At 46.2% G+C, this 14,985-nt stretch overlaps 1 protein-coding gene across 2 annotated transcripts in view; it reads right to left on the reverse strand.

Moving 5' to 3' along the window:
• The window catches only part of PID1 (phosphotyrosine interaction domain containing 1), a 247,709-nt gene extending 233,178 nt beyond the window's left edge, over positions 1-14,531 (reverse strand). The window contains exon 1 of one of the 2 annotated variants that reach the window (XM_081243174.1): positions 14,213-14,531. In XM_081243174.1, the coding sequence (XP_081099300.1) occupies positions 14,213-14,242 (30 nt within the window). In that variant the 5' untranslated portion in view covers positions 14,243-14,531. Of the gene's footprint in view, positions 1-14,147; positions 14,168-14,212 lie in introns of those variants that run through there. The other variant, XM_081243175.1, reaches the window with a different exon arrangement.
• Between the last annotated feature and the right edge of the window lie 454 nt (positions 14,532-14,985).

Raw genomic sequence — 14,985 nt, forward strand, 5'->3', positions numbered from 1 at the left:
GGAGATGTAGGAACCAGGTGGCTGATGTTTAGTGAGAAGTAGGAGGAGCCTCCCACTTCTGCCTGGAGGCCCCCACCCCCCCAACAATGTGCTAAGGGGCAGAAAATGGGAGGAGGAACCCCACTTCTAGAGCTGAGGGTGAGCTCCCAGAGTGGTGCCGGGAGAACTATGGACGGTGCTAAACAAATAAACTTAGTCACACAATTATTTATCACATTGGCCTTTAAGAGTCAGGAGACTGGGACTTCCCTGGTGGCGCAGTGGTTAAGAATCCGCCTGCCAATGCAGGGGGACATGGTTCGAGCCCTGGCCTGGGAAGATCCCACATGCCGCAGAGCAACTAAGCCCGTGTGCCACAACTACTGAGCCTGTGCTCTAAAGCCCATAAGCCACAACTACTGAGCCCACGTGCTGCAACTACTGAAGCCCACGTACCTAGGGCCCCGCGCTCCACAACAAGAGAAGCCACCACAATGAGAAGCCCGCGCACCACAACGAAGAGTAGGCCCCGCTCAACGCAACTGAAGAAAGCCCGCACGCAGCAACGAAGACCCAACGCAGCCAAAAATAAATTTTAAAAAAAAAGAGTCATGAGACCAAGGATCTGGTTCTGATTCCAACAGAACATGAACTTGGCATTCAATTCTCTCACCAGCCAAATGAAGTTGCTAAGCTGGATCGGGGTCCCCAACCCCAGTACCTGCAGAGCCCGGCAGGCAATGTGATAAGTGAGACGTGCTCCGTAAGGCCTGGGTGGAGCTGGAGGCCACACCCTACCCCAATGGAGCAGTGTCTGGTCAGCGATCACTATGGGAGAAACTGGGCCCACGATGGTTGGACTGTCCGAGTTTCTGAGAGAATCAGAAAGACCAGCTTTCTTCATAAATTCCTCTAATTTTTCAATCCTGGAGACTAATTTGTGATGTTTCTATATACACTGAAGGGGCCAAAGGAAACATTTTTGTAAGCTAGAGCCAAACCTCAGGCCCACAGTTTGTCAACTTTAAGTTCAGGTTGTATATTGAAGTGCCCTGGACAGTGGGTGCGCCTATATATAGGGATTATCTTCTCCGCTCCTGTGGAAATTCACAGGGAAATGGCATCTTAAAGGCTACAAGAAGTCCTGTGCTAAACCGGACTCCTGTGCTTCACCTAGTGCTTCCCAAACCTGTCCAAAGACTGAACTCTTTGTGGCAAGACTCATAAGAGCAGCTTGTGCTTCATGGAACAGACTTTGGGAAACACAAAACTTATCTGCTTGGTTCCGAAATGCTAGGCTGCTATTCCTAGTTCACTCTTGGATCTGAAGTAGGGGAAGAAATTCGTATTTACCAACTCCCAGTAACGTGCCAGATACCATGTATCCCACATTTCAACTGACACTCAGGAGCTAAATGTCATTATCCCCATCTTAAAGTTGAAAAAATATAAATCAGAGGCCCTGAGGTAACCCCCAATAAGCAAAGCAGCCAAGATTTGGATTCGTGGGTGATTAAAAATCCCATGGTCTTTCCACTATTCAGTAGCTTTTAGGGGCCACAGGCAGCCTGATCTGTACCCTAAAGAAATACAGTCACCATCTGTACCTGCGGGTTCAGCATCCACAGACACGCAGGGCCAACTGTACTGCATCATTTTATATAAGGGACTTGAGCATCCACGGATTTTGGTACCCGCGGAGGTCCTGGAACAAACACCCCCTCAGATACTGAGGGACAACCTTATTCTCCCATCACCTCCCATTTCTCCCTTACTGCTCACCCCTGTGGCTTTGGATCTACCTTTTTTTCCCCTCAAAGTTTCCAGGCTCTTCATCTGAAAAGAATTGTTTTTCCAAGAAAGCCAGATAACCCACCAAAACATCACTAAGCAGGTATGAGCATCTGATGCCTTTGCTCAAAGGAATAACGTATCAAAGCCAAGCGCTGCATTGAAGGTGTGACAGGCAGCTAACCTTTGTGGTGCACGCAGACATGCCAGTCATGGTGCTCACTCCTCCCATTTCCCTTTCTTCCTCATTTTGTGTCTGCCCATCCTTTACCCCCTCAGCTCCCCAGTCTCCCCTCTGCTTGACTTTCTCACCCATGTGCCATCCCCCACCTCAACCCATTTCATTTCTTTCCTTCACGCCCAAAGTAAACAAAGGAACAGAAGTCTAGCATTTTATGTGTCACACTCAGGAGTGACCACACATTCTGGTTTGCCAGGAGACGGACTCACAGTTCATGCCTGCTGTTCTTATTAGTTATTAATAGCGCCCCATCACCTCAACAGGACCTCAGATTGGACAAGAGGCCACATGATGTCATTATATATTTATTAAACAAAGTCTTCTATTCCTTGCCCTTTAAAAGAGATGAAATCAAATTCCTCCGATTTCCCTCCCTGAGGGGAAAAATGTTTTCTAAACTAAAGTTATTTTCACATGCTTCTCAATAGCTTTTTACTAAAGTTCAATGGTCATTGGCAAAGTTGGTGCATCTTATCTAAAAATTTTGAGTTGCTATCTTCTTGAGAAAAAGAATTGTTCCATAAGAAATCCAGGCCCTATATTTGCTAGGCATATTACATCCGCAAACTAGACTCAAGACCCACAACTGGTTTTGCAGAATGTATTCTCTCTGTGTTTTCTGTCACAGGAGGAAGAATGGCAGGAAGGTGGCCCGACCAGCTGCAGGGATCACAATACCAGAAATCCACCCTTTCGATAGCAAAATCTCCTGAGTCTACTGGCCACTAGGGGAGGAATCAGATGCTAACATACAGGCCTAAAAAGGGCCCAGAGGACTGGGGCAGCTGGAAAAGTCAGCTGGAAAACCAACCTGTTAGAAAGAAGTGAGGAATGCATCCCTGGGAGGATGGAGGATAAAGGGGCCATCCTGAATGAGGAAGATCCACCAAGGCATCGCCTTGAACGCTTCATCCTTTGGTCTGGATTTCTTCTCTTGCTCAACTACTAGCTTCTCTCAGATCCTTGGGCAAACTGAGATGGATGGCAAATGTCAAACAAAGAAATGTTTGAAAAGGAGAGAATGGAACTCTAAGAAAAATAGAGAGTTCATTATTTACATTCTGGGCTAGAATTTTAATCTCCAGTTAAAAGAAAACAGAAACTACAGAGAATTCGCAGAAGTGAGAGCAGAAACTAGTATTATTGTTAGTTCCCCAACACCTGGCACTGTGCCTGGCATACAACAGCTTTAGGTATAAATGACGTGTAGTACACTGCACAAGTTTGTAAGTTTGGACATATGTACAAGCCCATGAAACCATCACCATAATCAAGATGCTGAACACATCCATCACCCCCAGAAGTTCCTCCCACCCCAGGCTCAGGCAGCTGTAATTCTGATTGCAGTCATGTTACATCCCCACCAGCGGTGCATGAGAGGTCTGGCTCCTCGAGGTCCTCGCCAACAACTGGTACGGTTGAAGCCTTTTTAATTTTAGCTGTTCTATAGTTGGGCAGTGTTATCTCATTGTGCTTTTAATTTGCATTTTCCTAATGACTAATGATGTCTTTTCATGTGTTGATTGCCTATCCATATAACTTTTTTGTTCAAATCATTTGCTCATTTTCTTTAATTGGGTTGTTTATCTTGTTACAGTATTGAGTTTTCAGAGTTCTTTATATATCCTGGATACAAGCCCTTTATTATAAATATACGATTTGCAAGTATTTTCTCCCAGTCTGTGTCTTCTTTTCATTCTCTTATAAATATCTTTAAAGAGCAGAATTTTGATGAAGTCTAATTTACCCAAGTTTTCTTTTATTCAATGTGTTTTTGTTACTGTTCTAGGAAATCTCTGCCCAACCCAAAGAAACTTTTGGGTGTAGTGGATCTGTTCATTACCTTGACTGTAGTAATGTTTACACAGATGCATACAAAGATTTTCTGCTGTTTCTGTCTAAAAGTTTTATGGTTTTATGGTACTCCTGGGTCTATGATTCATTTTAGGTGAATTTTTGTATAGAATATGTATGAGGTACAGACTGAAGTTTTGGGTTTGTTGTTGATGTTATTGATTTTGCTGTTTTGCATATGGATTATTTCCACATCATTTTGTTGAAAAGGCTATCCTTTCTCCAGCAAACTATTTCTTTACACTTTTGTCAAAATCACATTCACTTTTGATCAAAAAGCAGAACTCTCAAAAAAGGCCCTCGCTGACAGCTGCTAAAATATAAAACATGCATCCTCTTTGATTCAGCAACTCCAATTTTATCAGTTCCATCTAAAGAAATACAAGCACAATGATAGTGTGCAGATCCTTATAACAGTATTATTTACGGGAGGAAAACAAACAAAAAAAATGGGTACAACCCAAATATTCCCTGATACAGGAAGGACTGAATAAATTACAGTCCAGTTCCACCACAAAATTTTTTTTTTTTTTGCGGTACGCGGGCCTCTCATTGTTATGGCCTCTCCCGTTGCGGAGCTCAGGCTCCGGACGCGCAGGCTCAGCGGCCATGGCTCACGGGCCTAGCCGCTCCGCGGCATGTGGGATCTTCCCGGACCGGGGCACGAACCCGTGTCCCCTGCATCGGCAGGCAGACTCTCAACCACTGTGCCACAAGGGAAGCCTCACCACAAAATTTTATGTAGGGAGTAAAAGGAATGAGTTGGGGCTACATGTACTGACCAGAAGAGATATCCAAGAAACATTCTGTAAAGTGAAAAAAATTACAGAGTTTTATATATATAATGATTATATTATTTAAACAAATGAGAAAAACCTAAATATGTATCTATATATTTGTATGTGTTTTCAAAAACCTAGGGAAAATTACGGGAAAAAAACTAACAGACAGATCACATGAGTTTCCTTCACGGGCAGAATTGAGAATGAGAACAAGATTATCAACTTCTTGGTACCCTAAGCAGATATTATTTTGTAATTTTTGAGTCAAATCAAGTCTAAACTAATAGCCATGACTTTGCCATGCAGAGGATGTGCACCCTAGTCCATTACACATCTGTACCACCACTTGGAAAAAAAGTGGGGTTTTTTGGTGGTTGGTTCTAGTAAGGAGAAATATTTTGGTACATGAGGGATAACCCCCCCCAAAAAAATTCCACACTAAGTATTATAGGTTGAATTGTGTCCCCAAAAATTTCATATGTAAAAGTCCTAACCATTAGTACCTCAGAATGTGACTTTATTTGGAAATAGGATCATTGCAGATATAATTAGTTACATTAGAATGAGATCATACTGGATTAGGGTGGGCCCCTAATCCGATATGACCGGTATCCTTATAAGAAAGGAAATTTGGGGCTTCCCTGGTGGCACAGTGGTTAAGAGTCCGCCTGCCGATGCAGGGGACACGGGGTCGTGCCCCGGTCCGGGAAGATCCCACATGCCGCGGAGCGGCTGGGCCTGTGAGCCATGGCCGCTGAGCCTGCGCGTCCGGAGCCTGTGCTCCGCAACGGGAGAGGCCACAACAGTGAGAGGCCCGCGTACCATAAAAAAAAAAAAAAGAAAGAAAAGAAAGGAAATTTGGACACAGAGAAAAACACATGGGGAGAACACCATGCAAAGCTTCAGCTGGAGTGAAGCTGCCACAAGCCAAGGAATGCCGAAGATTTGCAGCAAACTACCGGAACCTGGGAGGGAGGCATGGAAAAGATTCTCCCTCACGGCCCTCGGAAGCTATCGACCCTTCACGCAACCTGATTGGAGACATCCATCCCCTGAACTATGAAACAGTACATTTCTGTTGCTTAAGCCACCCAGCTTGTGGTACTTCATTAGAGCAGCCCTGGGAAGCTAATACACTAAGCTCCCAAGCAGTTAAACCTAAAGCAAAAAAAAAAAGTAGCAATAGCCACTCATCAGCACCACGGTCCCACAGCCCCCAGGTCCGTGCCTAGGGAGCATCCTCAGAAGACACAGAAAGTAAACAGCAGTATCTACTGTCCCGCATTAGAGGTGGCTTGTACACCAGGATGCCGTACACACCTGAGGGAAAGCTGGTTCCTGATGTAAAGACATCAAAGCATGCGGTGGGCAGAAGGGGCTACAGAATCTGCGTGTTTATCCCCAGACCCACAATTATACAGAAACCGTGGGGAAGGGTTTGTCATGAAAGGTTTAGGGTGGATCTACTATTAAGAAAGGATAACGATTAAGGAGCCCCTTTCTCCTGGCACCTCTCCCTCCCTCTCACATGTGCAGCATCCTTCGCTACTGAGGAAGAGAGTGGAAAGTAAAGCAGCCTTTCAAAACTTGAGTGACTCTCAGTATCCTGCGATAAACCATAATGAAAAAGAATGTGTGTGTGTGTGTGTGTGTGTGTGTGTGTGTGTGTATATATAGGTATAACTGAATCACTTTGCTGTACAGCAGAAATTAACACCACATTGTAAATCAACTATACGGTAATAAAATAAATTTAAAAAAAAAAACTTGAGTGACTCTTCACTCTAAGAAATGTAAATCCACCGAGCAGCTGTGCAGCGATCCAGGCTCCTTACCCTCGTCAGGACTGGAAACCATCGTGCCGTCGTGGCTACTGTATGAAAAAGAGGAGCTGGCCCAGAAAAGCGAGTACTATGACTCCTAATGACGTTTATTTTATCTTAAAAGTGAGTTCCAGCATAGGCATGGATACGTCATTAAAATAATTGATGCAGTCACCAAGTGAAAAACAAAAACAAAACAAAATATCCAACCAGATACGAATAATCAACCAGACATACTCTGAAGCTGTGCTGGAGGTTGATTGGAAAGGGATTCAACATCAATCTGCAGTTGTCCTTGCTGGGAAGAGGCAAATCCCAGAGGCTGGCTACCCGGGACCCTGCAGAGACGGACAACCCAGATTGTTTGAGAATAAAACCCTGGGCCTCCCTCGGTCCTGCCTGTCTGGAAAAGTGTCACTGAGATCCTCCTTGAAGTGACTGTCTTCCACACCCCAGCCCATACTTTTAAGTACCAGCGTGAACTATCTCTTGAAGCATTATTTACTTCCAGAGGCCCTCCCTTGGCAACAGGGCACACATTCCTCTCAGTGTTTGCTTCATTTTCCCAGGATGTTGACCAGAAGTAGATGAGAGAGAAAGAAGCAGCATTTAATTGTTCTCTAATGTCTGTTTTCATTATTTTTCAAATCCACCATCAACAAATTCACACTCAGCACAAAAAGCATGCTATACAGAAACACTGATTTAGTCCCAGTATATGAATGTCAGGCACACCTTAGCCTTCGGAAGAACAGTGACAGAACACAAAGGCAGCAGGTTTCACGAATGTACCAGCGTGTTAGCTTCCGAGGGCTGCTATAGCACATCACCACAGACTGGGTGGCTTAAAACCACAGAAATGTACTCTCTGACAGTTCTGGAGGCTGGAAATCCAAAACCATGATGTTGGTAGGGCCATTCCCCTCCAAAAGCTCTAGGGAGGAATCGTTCCTTGACTCTTTTAGCCTCGGGTGGTTGCCAGCCGTGCTTGGCTTTCCTTGGCTTGTGGTAGCATAACTCCACACTCTGTCTCCCTCTTCGCATGGCCCTCTTCCTCGTGTTTCCTCTGTGTCTTCAAATCTCTCCTTATAAGGACATTAGTCATTGAGTTTAGGGCTCACCCTAATCCAGTATGACATCGGCTTCACTCAATTACATCGGCACAGACCCGATTTCCAAATAAGGCTACACTCACAGGTCCCAGGGTTAGGATTTCGACATATCTGTGTCGTGGGGGGTTGGGGGGTGGGGGGAACAGCTCAACCCATAACAATGAGTAAGACATAGAGACAGGCTCTGAATCTGACTCTTGGTCCCTTTGTAGCCATGTCAGTTAGGAAAGCCAAGGGTGCAAGTAATAAAAGACCCAACTAATACATAGGCTTCAAAGAAGAGAAGGAGGTGGTATTTTTCTCACTACTGAAACCTCCCTTATCAAATTAAGACCTCAGTCACAACACATGAGGGGAGGAGGAGGCCTGGGCTGTCTTAATGGGAAGGAATACCTCGGCAAATACCAAGTGGCATCAGTACTAAGTGAGAGAGCCTACTGTGACCCTGGTAGCATTGAAATACGCCAAAGGCACAAAGCAAGTCTGTGCTTTATCCTTGACACCATCCTATTCCAGTTCTCGCCCTGGGGGTTTGGACCTGGTGAATATTCTGATGCTTTATCACTGGAGAGCAGCTAAATTAGGATCACAACCTTTTTTTTTTTTTTTTCAGTTAACATAAAATGATAGTAACGAATTCCAAGAGACTCTAAGGAGGCCTTTGGACAAATATCTCAAATATTTCTTCTTGCTCTCCTTAGATAAAGCCTCCGTTTAGATTTGTGCCCCAAGGTGGCTGAGCAAAGCACACTGCAGCCATTGAGTGCTTCTGGACTGGTTTTATTTGCTGACCACTAACAAGTCCCTAAACTGCAGCTAATTCGAGTAGTCAAAATAGCCCTGTGCAAGGGAGCCTGATGGCCAATAGCCGTGGGGCTGTCCAGTGTCAGCTGCTCCAGGATCCAATTTACGGGACAAATTCATACGGTGGAATGGGAGGGAAGGCGGGAAGAGAGAGATAATCTGGAACATCAAACAAAATGCAAAACGTTGCCTAATGCTCCAAGATAACCCAGGACAGTCAACATTAGGCAACGGGTAACCAAGGGACAGAGAGTTTTTTTTCCCAAGACTAGCATTTTGCAAGTCACTTAGTAGAGATTTTGAACTCTCCGACCTCCTCCCTCCCTTCCCCCCCAGTTTTGGTCTAAATGGGGAACGACTGCAGAAGTGATCAGGGTTATTGACAGCTTTTAAGGTCTCTAGTTTGTCAAAACTCCAGGAAAGACCCAATGATATAAGATAGCATTTTACTTCTGCGAAACCTCAAATTAATGACAAGTCCAAGTTTTCTTTGGGAAGGATAAGGCCCAATGCTTTGTGCTTGCTCAACTATGAGGGCTGAAAAGAACAGCAAAACGTAGGATCGATTTAGTGAGAAACCTGTGTGTCTGTAAGAGCAGCTATTGCTCATTTCTAAGCAATCGCTCTCGAACTCTCCGACCTCCTCCCTCCCTTCCTCCCATTTTTGGCCTAAATGGGGAGCAACTGCAGACGTGATCAGTCTTTATTGCAGTTTCAAGGTCTCTAGTTTGGATAAATGCCACGTGCTCCAGCTTAAGACACTCTTAAATGGCACTTGGGAATTTCAGCTTGAGGACGACACAGCAGTTTACTTCCCCCAGAGATTTGGGCCACCAAAAAGAGGGTAGCCCTTGGTCCATGCAGGCAACCACACGGCTTCAACAAGAGATATGAAAGTAGCCTCTCAGCGCCGATGAGGCCACCACTGTTGCCATTCTATTTATTAATGACAACAGCACCCACATGGGTGCACCATCCTGCGGTCTCATCCTTCTAAATAACAGGAAAGCGGTGATGGAGATCCGGAGCAAACCTCCTGCTTCGAATTCCAGCTCAGTTCATGTCTGGCTGCCCAACCCTGGCCAGATCATTTAAACTCTCTGCCTTTCAGTTTCTTTATCTATAACATGGGGATAAACGCGGTTATGGAAAGTAAATGAGCTAGATAATTCAAATAAAACCCCTTAGCGTCGTGCCACACACACAGCGTGTGCTCCATAAAAGCTGGCATTGTCATGATCTGCCTCGCTCTGTTTTCCTCCTGTCAATCTGGTCTGCCAGGAAAAATGACAGATTTGCCCAGGTTTTCTCTCTGCCTGATGGGCCCAGTCTAATGGTCTCCAGCTGATCTTTTAGAAGGTTCTTCCATCTCTCTTCTCAGGGGAAAAGCGGAAGTGGGTAATGATAGAGAAATAAGTCACGAACGATCGACACTCCAGGCCAAGGCAAGAGCTGCCCGATATGACAAGGCAGAGAAAGGGCAAGATGATCCTGGGGAAGAAGTGCTCATACCTCCTCAAATCTCCAAATATTGGTTAGGCCAAAAAGTTCGTTCGGTTAATGAATACGTTGTTCGAGAAGGTTCTTGGTGAAAATGAAAAATGTCTTTTATTTTTACTTAAAACCCAATGAACTTTTTGGCCAACCCAATAGTATTTAGTCACAAATGTAAACCTTTCTTTATCAGCCAAACATTTAACAAGAAACTAAAAGAAAGGTTCTTCAGGATCTGGTTTCCTCCTTACCCTTCTTCATTTCACCCTCTTGGAGGTTCTAAGGTACAGCCATTGACCAAAATGTGAATGAAAGGAAAAAAAAAAAAATGGTGAGGGGGAAACACGGTCCAGGCTGAGAAGCCAAAAGCCGGCTTTATTGATAAAAGTTCTGTATTTTCTGGATCTGCCATGAAGACATTTTAATTTCAGGAAAAACAGGCAAATTACTAGGACCTTTATAGAATGCCTCATGAGAAGACGGTCACACACAGATCTACTCCACAATTAGAATTTGCTAGAACTTTCTTCCATACCTTTCTACTACCACTACCACTATCTATTCCGTCCTTGTAATGACTACACGACAGGCAAGGATGCATTGATCTCCTTTGTTCCAAACTCAGTCTCCAGTCATCTTTCTCCTGCTCTCCACCTTTCCAGGGTTCCCAAAAATGTATCTGGTAGCACCCTGAAGACAGACGCTCTGGGGAAACGCACGCTCCTCATGGCTGAGCCCACACTCCTGAGTGGATGAGTCTGTCACTTCTAACGCCTCTGCCCGGCCCAACAATGAAGACAATCAGGCAACCCATGAAAACTGTAAAATATCGAGGCCAGAAGTAATCTCATCTCTATTTTGAAAAACCAACACTTAGCCTTTTTTACTGGAAAGTCCCCTTTCACTTTTCTGAAAAAAAGCCTGTTTCAAATCTGCTTCTTAAAAAATTTATAACTCTCCCGAGTCCCTCTAAGGAAGAAAGTCTGCTGTGCAAAGGAGAAGGTAAAAAGGGAAGAATTCATATTTATTCCATTTTAAAAGCTGGGATGGTAATTTAAATCTTCACATCCCCTTTGATCCTATTATATTTTGAATGGCAGAAGCTCCCAGGGAGGGCTCGAGTGGGATGTAACCAAAGTTGTTTGTTTTTTTTTTTATGCGTCTTTTTTTGTTTTACATCTTTATTGGAGTATAATTGCTTTACAATGGTTTGTTAGTTTCTGCTTTATAACAAAGTGAATCAGCTATACATATACATATATCCCCATATCTCCTCCCTCTTGTGTCTCCCTCCCACCCTCCCTGTCCCACCCCTCTAGGTGGTCACAAATCCCCGAACTGACCTCCCTGTGCTATGAGGCTGCTTCCCACTAGCTATCTATTTTACGTTTGGTAGTGTATATATGTCCATTCAGGGGAGGAGGTGAACTTGCCCCAGTCTGTGTGACTGAATGAGAAATTCCCCAGCTCAGCCCTGCTTGGGGCAACAGGTCACTTTGCCTGCACCGGATCTGGGTCAAACAGCAAAGCCTCAGATCGGACAATATCAGCATTCGTTCGTTTGGCAAAGAAGTGGGGTTTGATAACAGTAATCCACCCTGACCAAAGGTGCCATTTCCTGAGCAAGAGAGCGGGATACTGGACTCACATTAGTTAGAGGATGACTGTCTAGCCTAAACAAAGTTCAACCACACTCCCTCCCTGGGCCACAGACCTTTTGAACGGCATCATCTAAGAGGACCTAATAAAGTCAGTTAAGGAAAGATGTCCTTTTCTTCCCTCACCTCTTTTGTTTCTAGGTATTTGTACAAGAAATTGACTCCTTAGTCCTGTTAGGAAGCTCTGGGAACACTTCCTTGAAGCATTCTCTTCACTCAAGCTCATCTAAGTTAGAATGTTTGCATTAAAAATGAATGTGGAAAAAAACCAATGAGGTGGTATGAGAAAGTTAAACAGATCTGTGTAAGGAGGGTGGGGCTTTGACTCTGTTACAGACTGGGATTCATCATTATTTCCCCATCGAACACGCTTTCCATTGCATTTCCATGGCCACGACATCTGGGCATGTGAAGCATCCCATTCACTGAGGAATCGGAAACCAATGTTCCTATACAGTGGTGCCTTGAGGGCAAAAAAGGGGAGAAAAAATCGCAGACGGGAAACAGAGCCCAAGTGACAAAAATAACCACAAGGAATGTAAACAAAGTATCATTACAAGCAACTCACTCACCACGTCACCCTCAACAGCTCCCTTCCCCAGAAGCAAAAAATAAAAACATACAAATCGTGTTGTAAAGAAGAGCCAAGCTGCTATTAGGGAAGGAGCCATGAATACGAAGATTTTCCTCCATGTGGCTCACTTTTATAATTGCAAGGCTTGAGATATACTTTTAAAAGAGAACCAGGTCTGGCTGCTAATTTAAATTAGGGCAGCAGGAAGTTAAGCCCTGTGTCTATAAGTATCTTCCAATGGTGACTTGATCTTAGTCAGTGACTAGGCATGTTTACTTGAGCTTTCAAAAGCCAAAAACGCCTGCTCTTTCAATCTGACACTTCAAAATGAAACAAATGCATTGCAAATGCACACTGTAATACACCAGGCTCATGCCAAATGCACATGTGTACATTTCACAGAAGAGCCAGGACATTTCTAGCGAGGAACGATCGCCATGCGGAACGCAAGCCAGAGCTAGCTCCTGCCAAGGGTCACGTGCTGTGGAGCACACAGGAGTCCCTACATGAAACAGACCGGTAGAAATAACTTCAAGAGACAAAAATCTACAAACTCTGCAGAGGCACGGATCCCCAGGCCATAAAAGCCATCCCTAGGAATTCTGACCTCATCTCTCTAAGGACCTCCAAGAGCTTCTCTCCTCACTTGGATGGGAAGCCCTCCACCCCCGCTCAGTCACTCCTTCCTTTAAAATAAATTCACCACCCTGAACTGAAGGAAAAATGCACACGTAAAACTGGTAACTGATGCCAGTGCTGAAATACATTTACATCACCTTTGGCCAATCATTCAGAGCCCAATATTGACTCTCTTAATAAGAGGAGAGAGTTAGGAGGCTGGTCACCCACCTCCCTATCTTCAAGGCTAAAGATCTCTTTTCTTGTTCAGTCTGTTTGAGACCCTAGGGGATGGGCCTGGTGTCTCAAGCTCTTACTGTGAACCACTCCCCCCAGACTGCAGGCCCAGGAAGGCTTGGAAAGGGGTTGTGAGGCATCTATTTCTGCTAAAAGCAATGCCCTCTGCAGGTTAATCCTCAGTATGAGAACTCACAGGCAAAGGTTAGACTCTCCTAGCATCTGAGAGACAGTCTGTGTTTGGCCCTTTGAATTTTCATTGAGAAACCTCCAAAGCCAGTGAAGGCTCCTGGCCTCCACTGACCAAAGTCTTCAGATGCATTCAGCTTCCAACGGTGCTGTATTTTACCACTTAAACACTTCTTCAAAGTTTACTATGAAACAGTGTGGCTCTAAGCCTGCCAAAAGTTTAACTGCAGGATTCAGTGGATTTTATCTGGCAGAGTAGCTGCCCATCCTCCTGAGAATATTTTCCAGCGAAGCCAGTCAATCAAACCTTGCAGTCAGGGTGATTTCGGGGTCCCGAGTGTCACTGAATGAGCTCCTCTCTGAAAACGCCCCTCTTTCTCACTTTGACCGCCTTCCCATCTCCCTGGCTTCAGAATCCAAAGTAAAAGCAGTTTGGCATTTCAGTAGACAGCAATGAAAAACTTTTCACGGGATGACCCAGGGCATAACTATTCCTGGCTGAATTTAACTTTTGATTTTCAAATATGTAGGGGAGCTTGGGTTCAGGGGAGACGAAGGGAGAGCTCCAACAAATAGGAGAAAATAAAATAGAATAAGCAGCATACCATGACCAAGCCAAACCAAGCTTGATATTTCCAAATTATATTGGCAAACGAATGCTTTCTCAAATCATTTGTTCTGTCTTTCCTGGAGACAAAAAGGAAAAAAAAAATCTGGATGCAAAATTCCTAACCCCAGACCAGTAAATTGTGTCAGTGGAATGCAATCTAAAATTGCTGGTCATAAAGTCCAACGTTATATAAACCTATAGGCAACTAACCCCCAAGGCAAAAGTTGCGCCGCCCGAAGCAATGCGTTCGTCAATTTCATCAACCCCCCTCACCCCGGCCAGGTGCCCGGCGCTGGGTTAAGCCGACAGCATCAGGTTCTAATCCTTGCGTTCATACACGATCGCTTTGGGCAAATCCTTGGCAGTGGTCAGACGCGCTACCTCTGCTCCTCCGGTGCGAGCACCTTCTCCTCCAGGCTGGCCCCCGGTCACCCGGTGCCCCTTACCTGCAGGCGCTCCGTGGCCGGCTGCCACATCTTCCAGCCGCGGGGTCTGGCAGAGGAGACGCTGGCGAGACTCTGTCGATGGCGCCGGGGGGCGAGGGGCTGGGGGACGAGGGGCTGCGGTGCCGCTTCACATCTGGGGTGGGCGTCCGCGGGATGTGCTTCCAGGGGCCGGCGACCGCCGCGGGGTGGGCGCTGGGGGGCTGCGAGCGGGGGGAGGCGGCGCGGCGCTCGGCTGCCGGCAACTTGTGGGCACGGCCGCGAGCCGCCTGTCCTGGCGCAGCTGCGAGAGGACTGCGCAGCTCCGCCCGGGCCCACGAGCGCACGGCGGCGGCGGCGGCGGCGGCGGCGGCGGCGGCCGCTCCCTCCCCCTCCCCCGCCGCCGCCGCCCGGACCTGCGCGCTCTGAGCATGCCCGGGGCCGGCCCCCGCCCGCCCGGGAGCCCGCATCCCGGCCGCGGGGGACCCCGAATCCCGGCGAGGGGAGTGTGCGGAGGCCAGAACCGGCGGCCCTGCTCCCCGGGGGAGCCCCGGGTGGAATGGGGTCTGGGCGAGGGAAGAGCCTGGAGAGGGGGAGCTTCCTGAAGCCAGAGCCCATAGCCCTCTCTGGGGTCTCAGTCTTCCTGTCAACAGGGATCTCCGAATCGCCTGGGTCTTGACGGGGCACTGTGCTGGGCCACGGAATTCCATTCATTCCTTCCACTGGAGTTAACTGAGCATCTATTAGGCTCCAGTCCCTGTGCTGGATTCTGAGGATACAGTGGCACAGAACAGAAG

Source organism: Mesoplodon bidens, assembly GCF_964165515.1.
Source record: "Mesoplodon bidens genome assembly, chromosome: 8".
NCBI classification, from domain to species: Eukaryota; Metazoa; Chordata; class Mammalia; order Artiodactyla; family Ziphiidae; genus Mesoplodon; species Mesoplodon bidens.